The sequence below is a fragment of the Telmatherina bonti genome, assembly GCF_933228915.1.
Source record: "Telmatherina bonti genome assembly, chromosome: 5".
NCBI classification, from domain to species: Eukaryota; Metazoa; Chordata; class Actinopteri; order Atheriniformes; family Telmatherinidae; genus Telmatherina; species Telmatherina bonti.
Window position 1 is genome coordinate 24090467 of NC_136623.1, and position 7486 is coordinate 24097952.

The window sequence follows — 7486 nt, forward strand, 5'->3', positions numbered from 1 at the left end:
CTGATGACAATTTTATATAGTAGCTTCCCTTTTCTTATCTTATCTTGTTTCTTCAGAACTGCTTTTGAACTGCAATCATTCAGCTTTATTCGAAATCTATTTGCAATGCACCAACTTGTTTTAAGTTGTTCTTATATATATATATATACATATATATATATATATATATATATATATATATATATATATATGTCATGCAGGAAAAACAGTACTTCCCTGTAGACTTTAATGTAGCATTTAATTCAACTTATGGTATAGTTCAGATCTTTGTACAGTGATGTGAGCCAAATTTCAAAGGACTAAACATCTTATTTTCTAAAAAAAAAAAAAATACAAGCAAAAATATGCAGTAATTTGTGACATATTGTAAAAGCCATTTTCCCTTCATCCAAAGTTCAGCTCTAATTATTGTTTTATGCTTAGATATTTCTTATTCAAGGAATCTGTGTCTGTTTTTACATCACTGTTTATACTGCCATTTGAAATTCTTTCTGACGAAAAAAATCTGTGACTATATTGACACAACCAACTTTGTAGAGAGATAAAACCTTCCTAAGAAAGGAATCATATCTTTTGGTGTACCTTGCACTGTGATCCGTGACTCTTTATAATACAGTGGCATACCTAGTTTAATCTTTGACTTTTGACTTTTCCCATTTTTTTTCTCACCATAATCTTGTCAGGATTCTCTTAGTCCTTTGGTGTTACCTGCATTGACTCGAAAAAGATATTTCCAGGTTTCATTCATCAAATGGGGTTAAAAATGTCAAGTGTATCACATGGAGCATAATTTGGGGTATTATATTTTATCTGGTTAATAAGTTACATATTATGTAATGACCAGAATAATTTATTGACACTCTAAGCAATGATTACTTGTTTTGTTTTTTCCTTAAAAAAAACAAACAAAAAAAACTAGGATTTCGTCTTTGGGATTAATTCATTATTATTCAAGACAATTTATACTTTTTCCATGCAGGTAATCCCAAATCTCTTCCTCTCTTTCTATTAGTTACCAAAAGCTTGAAACTTGTTCAAAATTTTCTGTAATAAGGTTGGCATGTTCTCGGTTGTCTCTACGTGTTCCGGGTTCTGCTCCACAATCAAAAACATATGTGTCAACAAATAGTCATAAACTTGTCACAGATTTGATTACAACTGTTTGTCTCTGTGATGGACTGGCAACTTGCCTCTCACTGATTATTAAACAGCTTGCTCCTGTAATGTTGATGAGAATGAAGTGGAAATAGAAATATGACTGAATTCAAGATTATTATTTTCGAACCTACAAAGTACTTTTATTTATTCATTTTTGTCTTTCACAAGATCTTAAAAGAAAATTTCTGGAGCCACTGCTTGCACCTTGATTTCAAGTGTTATCTGCAGGATGGCACCTATTTGTCTAGTTAACATTGCACTTGCAGTCAATTTGATCCAAAGAAGACCAAAGCTTATGTTTTAAATAAAAATATATTTTATTGAACACAATTTCTTCATAATATATTCACGTTTACAAAAAATTCCAGCCATAACAACAAAGTACAGTACAGTCAAAGGTTTGGACACACTTTCCCATGGGCTTTATTAGAAAAGTGTGTCCAAACTTTCGACTGGTAGTGTATTTTGTTTGGAAAAAAAAAAAAGAAAACAATGTATTCTAAAATTTTCCTTGTGACATAACATTTAAAAAGTGCATCCATCCTCAAAGAATATTCACACATAAAACATAAAAAATACAGCAGTTATAATAAACAGTATTTGATGAGCTGTCCCCATCTTTCATGTTGCAATATGTCACTCCACACTTTAATCAGAGTTGTGCACTGTCACATTTTCTAACTGTGATTTTCAAGTAAATATGTAAGAATGCAGAGGTGCAGTCCAGGAATCAGTGCTCAAAAAGTAGATGTAGTGAAATAAGACTGACTAAATAGACACAGCAGCATATCCTTAAGGTGGTTTTCCTTGCAAAGTCATTGTCATACACATACATGAATTTGCACACGTGAACAGAATTGTTTTAAAGTACAAAGTTTACACAAGAAAAGATGCATACCAACATAATTAAATACACAAATGTTTTGTACAGATGTTTTCCCATCTTTAGATATCACCAGTAAATATCTGATATCTGACGGAAGACCAAACCCCTTCATTGTCACTTGATTAGGAGAAACCTGAGAGGTATAACGGCTGAAATAGTTTTGCTGAAATGTGCAACAATATCTCCATATGAATTAAGCAGGTTTAGTTGTATATGAGAGCATCTTCTTGGTACTCAAAGAAGTTCTGTTAAGGTTGATGCCGTTTAATCAATATTTCCCATATCAAGTCCTCCTTGTTTAATGCTTAAAAAAAATAAATAAATAAGGTTAAATCCAAATAAATTACTTCCCTCAAGAGACTTACACATTTAATTTGTATGTCCTGGAGCGTCTTCTGAATAATCTCCGGAACCAACCCCAGTACAGGAGCATCATCAGTAGCCAGTAGAATATGTAGGTCCCACTACCACAAATAAGAAACCTTTTCTCTAATATTTTTTCATCACTTGTCCAGCTCAAATTACTCTCCTCATAGATTCTGTAACAAAGCCCACCTAATAAAATCGCACTCCACACTGACAGGGGAAGGAGGGGGATGTAATTGCCAACAATCTTGCGCCTGCCTGACGTCCCCCAGCTGCTTTTATTCATCGTGAGAATTGCAAAGTACTTTGCAGGCAGCAAACTGGTCATGTATAGAACAGAGTAGAGCGACATAAACACCATCACCATGTCTCGACGCAGGAGGCAGGCATAAGCCGCTTTCGCCAGCCCAATGATCTGGATGCAGCACAGGATCCAGAGGATGTCCCACAGTGTGCCTGTCCAAAACAGCTGAATGATGGTGGCAGTGACGAAGAAAGGGAAAATACCTGAGACAATGGACTCGTAAGTCATCCACAGATGATGCTTGTGCCACCACATTGCATTGTAGAGCCACTCGCGGAAGTAAGATTTTGTCCAGCGAGTCTGCTGGTTGAGCCAGCGAAGAAACTGAGCTGGTGTTTCCGTGTAGCACTTTGAGCGTGCTGTGTATCTAAAAGAGACCAAAGATAAGAAAGTCCAGTGAAAACCTGTAAAAGTGACACTTTATCAGTAGTTCATTGTTTTTTGCATTGTCTGTGATTCATAATGAAACGGTACATACTTTGTGGCGTAGCCCATGCTCAGCATGCGGTTGGTGAGATGCCGATCATCACCAAATGTGCAGTGAGTCCCCAAAAACTTCTGATTGTACCACGATTCCAGAAACTGCTGGAGGATGTCGTTCCTGTAGAGACCTTTGTGTAAAAAGGAATTAAAGAAATGTCAATCAGTTCTAGCATTACAATGGTGCATTAAACGAGAACTAATTTTGTCTGAACCACAGACAAACATTTTTCTTACCCAAAGGACCACTAATGCAAGACACACAGTTGAAGAAGGACTGGCAAGCCCTTTCAATGTTGAAAGCCATCCAGTACCTAAGACTGCTCATGAAGCTGATGAAGGACTCTTTGAGGTTAAGTATCATCACATCTCCTCCAACAGCCCCATACTTGGGGTTACTCTCCAACACCTTACATAGCTCCAAAGTGGCCAAAGAATCCAGCTTTGTGTCAGAATCACACACCTGATGCCAAAGAAAGAAAAATCCATTATTCTTCTGTTTTTATTCAATGAAATATCAAAGGAAACACTGAGCATATGAATGGAGGAAGTGCATTACCTGTATATAGTCAACTGTTGATCCAAGCGCTTTAAATGCTGTGTACATAACCTCTCGCTTGCCTCCCCACTTCTGCATGATGCACACACACCTCTTGGTCTGAATCAGGTACTCTACCTCTTTTCTCTGTGGATCTTCTCCTATTACGTAATCAGAATTCTCTCCCTGGCCCATCTCTACATCCTGCTGGACCTGGGTAGGATCCCAAGTATGGTAGTTGTTCTGCCACACATAGAGACCAATATCCTCATCTGCAAACACCTCCTTGAACATGTCCATCATATATCTGTCATCATCTGAGTTGCCATCTATCACCATGATAATGCGCATCAGTTCAGGTGGATATTTGAGGGCCTTAACAGAATTGAGGCACTCTCTGAGGTATGTGGGGTCTTCTTGGTAAGCAGAAATGGTGAAACCGATTGTTTTGGTAAAGCTGCATGGCTCTGTGCGGGCTCTCATCCGCCGGTGCTCAATATAAGCAAAGAAGCTCTGGACCAGCATGTGGAGTGAGAGGAGAAGTCCATAAAAGCCAAATGAAATAATGCCATACATGGATGTCACCAGCTGGAAACCTTCAACATAGGCCCACACCATCACACCCAAAACCACCAGAGCAAAAAGGAAGGTGAAGATTGCCCGAACAATCGAGCCCAGCTTCTTCAGTAAAGGTTTCAGCTCCATTGTATCTCTAAGACAAACACACAACACAAGATAGTAGAGCTAATAAACCAAACCATAAAGACATGCACATCCTATATAAATGAGTATATATAAAAATAAATCTCTACTCTGCATTTAAATATTAAAACATAAAATATCCATGCTTAAAATATACACAAGTACTTGATTTGGATTTTTTTTTAAAAATGTGCAGAATAGGATTTTTTGTAATACAAAGACTGTTAACATAGATTAATTTGGAAAATAGTACAAATGACATTTTTTTATTTAGGAATCATAGGCTCCGATTTAAATTAATGTAAATCTGGTAAATTAATCAATTTGCAATACCTAGAATATAAACTGACACATGGGAGCGTTGTTCAGTGTAATCCTTACCTGTAAAGCTCCTCTGGCTTCAAATTTGGGATACATCCACCGTGTGTTGCTTTGTCCTTTTGTCTGGCAAGTTTACTAACTTCCAGGCTGCTAAATTCTAAAAAGGCAAGAAGCCACGTGCGCGCTTTTATATTGCAGTAACTTTCAGGTGCGCGCGTAACCCGCTGACTCAGCCGTGCGTCAGGACCAACCAAGGCGGTGGTCCGTTGGCTGTGCATGTGCGCGGGAGGCAAACAGCAAATCATGTTTTGTTTTATTTTTTGTGTGCCTATGTGATTTTTTTCCATGGAGATGTCTGTGAACTCCGATAAATCTTTTACTTCCCAAACGTTTTTGGGCGGAGATGGCTGCATACGAAGTTATGTTCAAAGTTTGTTTTTTTCACACAGACATACAGGCTGGATAGATACTCATTCATTCATTCCCAAACTGCTTTTCCAATTAAGGGTTGCGGGGAACCTGGAACCTTTCCCAGTAATTATTTGGCGAGAGGGAGGATACACCCTGGACAGGTCCCCCGTCCATCACAGGGTTATATGTATGTCAGTTATCAGACATGTCGTTTATTATTCATTGTTTAATTAGCTTTATTAACATGAAGGGATTAAATGCTAACTGATTAATTATCTTAATAATTATACTTGTATAGGTGAACCCTGCCTCCAAACTAATCTCAGCTAGGATAGGCTCCGCTTACACGCCACCCAAAACTGCAACAAATAGGCACGCTCCTTCATTTTAACTTTCTCTGTTAATACCGTTTAGATTCTGAATATTGTCTTTTCTGCTGTTTTGTAGATTTTCTGTATAGAAAGATCGAACAAAACATTTTTAAATGTCGTTTAATTGAGAGCGGAATGAACTCGACTTATTCCATCATTTTGCCACAAAGTAGGTGGTTGAATGTAATCAATGCAATGCCGAGTGATTCAAACTTACCACTGGAAGAAGAAAATGAGTAAACCCTCCAACAGAGCTGCAACAGAGCTTTTTCAGTTGGATGTTGCCCTCTTTTGGCTATTGCCTAAAACTACAGAACAAAACATGGAACAACTACAGGCAGGCGATGAAGATGGAGATATATATGCTACAAAAGTGTATACAGTATATATGTTTATAGTATATATATATATATATATATATATATATATATATATATATATATTGTGAAGTTGTGAATTGTAACCCAACTAAAGACCCTGTTTTTATGACTAATTCAAAGGAAATTTAGTTGATGTTTTGCAGACTGCAGTCTTTTAACTGTGGTTGAATAAAAATAAAATTAGAAATAAAATAAAAAAAACTCAAAACCATGATCACATCTTTAGAGATTTTTTGTCACAGAAGAATCTGTTGACCGCTCACAAGGCTCCACACCCTTTGCCACCAGGGCTGGCATGAGCCATCAACATGCTTGACGTCAAACCCAAATAGAAGCCACAAGGAAACTGATGTCATACAGGGAGGCCATGCAGGCTCAGGGATGAAGACTTACAGGAAATGGTATTATGTGACAACTTCTACACAACTTCTGCAGATCCTCATTAATGAATGGATCAGTACTGAACCTCTGATATGCGTGACAAAATAATAAGAACTTTATTGCTTTGCACTAGCAGTGTACCAGAGTAAATAGTTTATATCACCATATTATAATATTTAATGTTTTCCCAATTTTATAATTTGCTATCAACATTCCTTTCATGTGTGTGTGTGTGTGTGTGTGTGTGTGTGTGTGTGTGTGTGTGTGTGTGTGTGTGTGTGTGCGTGTGTGTGTGTGTGTGTGTGTGTGTGTGTGTGTGTGTGTGTGTGTGTGTGTGTCTGAAACATTTGTGTATATGTATTCCATCAGACCTTTATTTGCATGCTATTATAATGCTATTAACAACTTAATGGTCTATTTTCTCTCATCCATTTCCTTTGTTATTGCTCTATAATGGATTCTACTGGTCTCTGCTGTAATATTTCTAGTAAATCATTATTGTTCCTTATGATTTTATTGAATTACTATGTGACCACATCAACCTGCTATCACTTCTAAGGAGCTCTTAAACATTGTTTGTGGAGTTTGAACCAACTCACAACAGAAGCATCTGTGTTGCCACAAACAACGTCCTGTAAAAGGTTTTGTTCCACTGCAGTGAAATAAAGTATAGTTTTCATAAGCCTTCAAATGCCTTGTTGGGCTCCAGTCCGTATGCAGCGGTCATAAAAGTGCCTGATGACTCATTCACATTCACTGTGCCGCACCCAGGCGACCAAATTCACCTAAATGTTGTTTTGGGACAATTTCTGTGAAAGTAAATGTGCATCCAGTTCCATTTTGCTTTGTTTCACAATTTTTGTTTTTCAGGATATCAGTGATTTAACTGCATAGTTTCATTTTGTTTGAATATCTTACAAATGAAGTCAGCCAGCTGTCAAAGTACCACATTTGATGCTGTTCCCTATAGTCATTGATGTTGGAGCCTTGCCAGAGTGCACAACATTTTACAGTTTCAAACCACAGAGAGCAGTGTGGCATCATTTTTGCCATGTAATTTACTGCTGACTGGCTCAAAATGTATGGTTTATTGTCAACTACAGAAGCATCTTGGAGGGTCAGACTCTTTTGCCCATTCATTGTCAAGCCTTTCTGAGTCAGTTGCAAATTATGTGACAGCATAAGAGG

At 37.4% G+C, this 7486-nt stretch overlaps 1 protein-coding gene across 1 annotated transcript; it reads right to left on the reverse strand.

Annotated features, from left to right (window-relative positions):
* Window positions 1-2405: 2405 nt before the first annotated feature.
* On the reverse strand, window positions 2406-4437 carry has1 (hyaluronan synthase 1; the record flags this gene model as incomplete). Its single annotated transcript, XM_079240182.1, has 4 exons — window positions 2406-3081; window positions 3193-3325; window positions 3432-3657; window positions 3754-4437. 4 exons carry the CDS (start codon window positions 4435-4437, stop codon window positions 2406-2408), a joined length of 1719 nt encoding a protein of 572 aa, XP_079096308.1.
* Between the last annotated feature and the right edge of the window lie 3049 nt (window positions 4438-7486).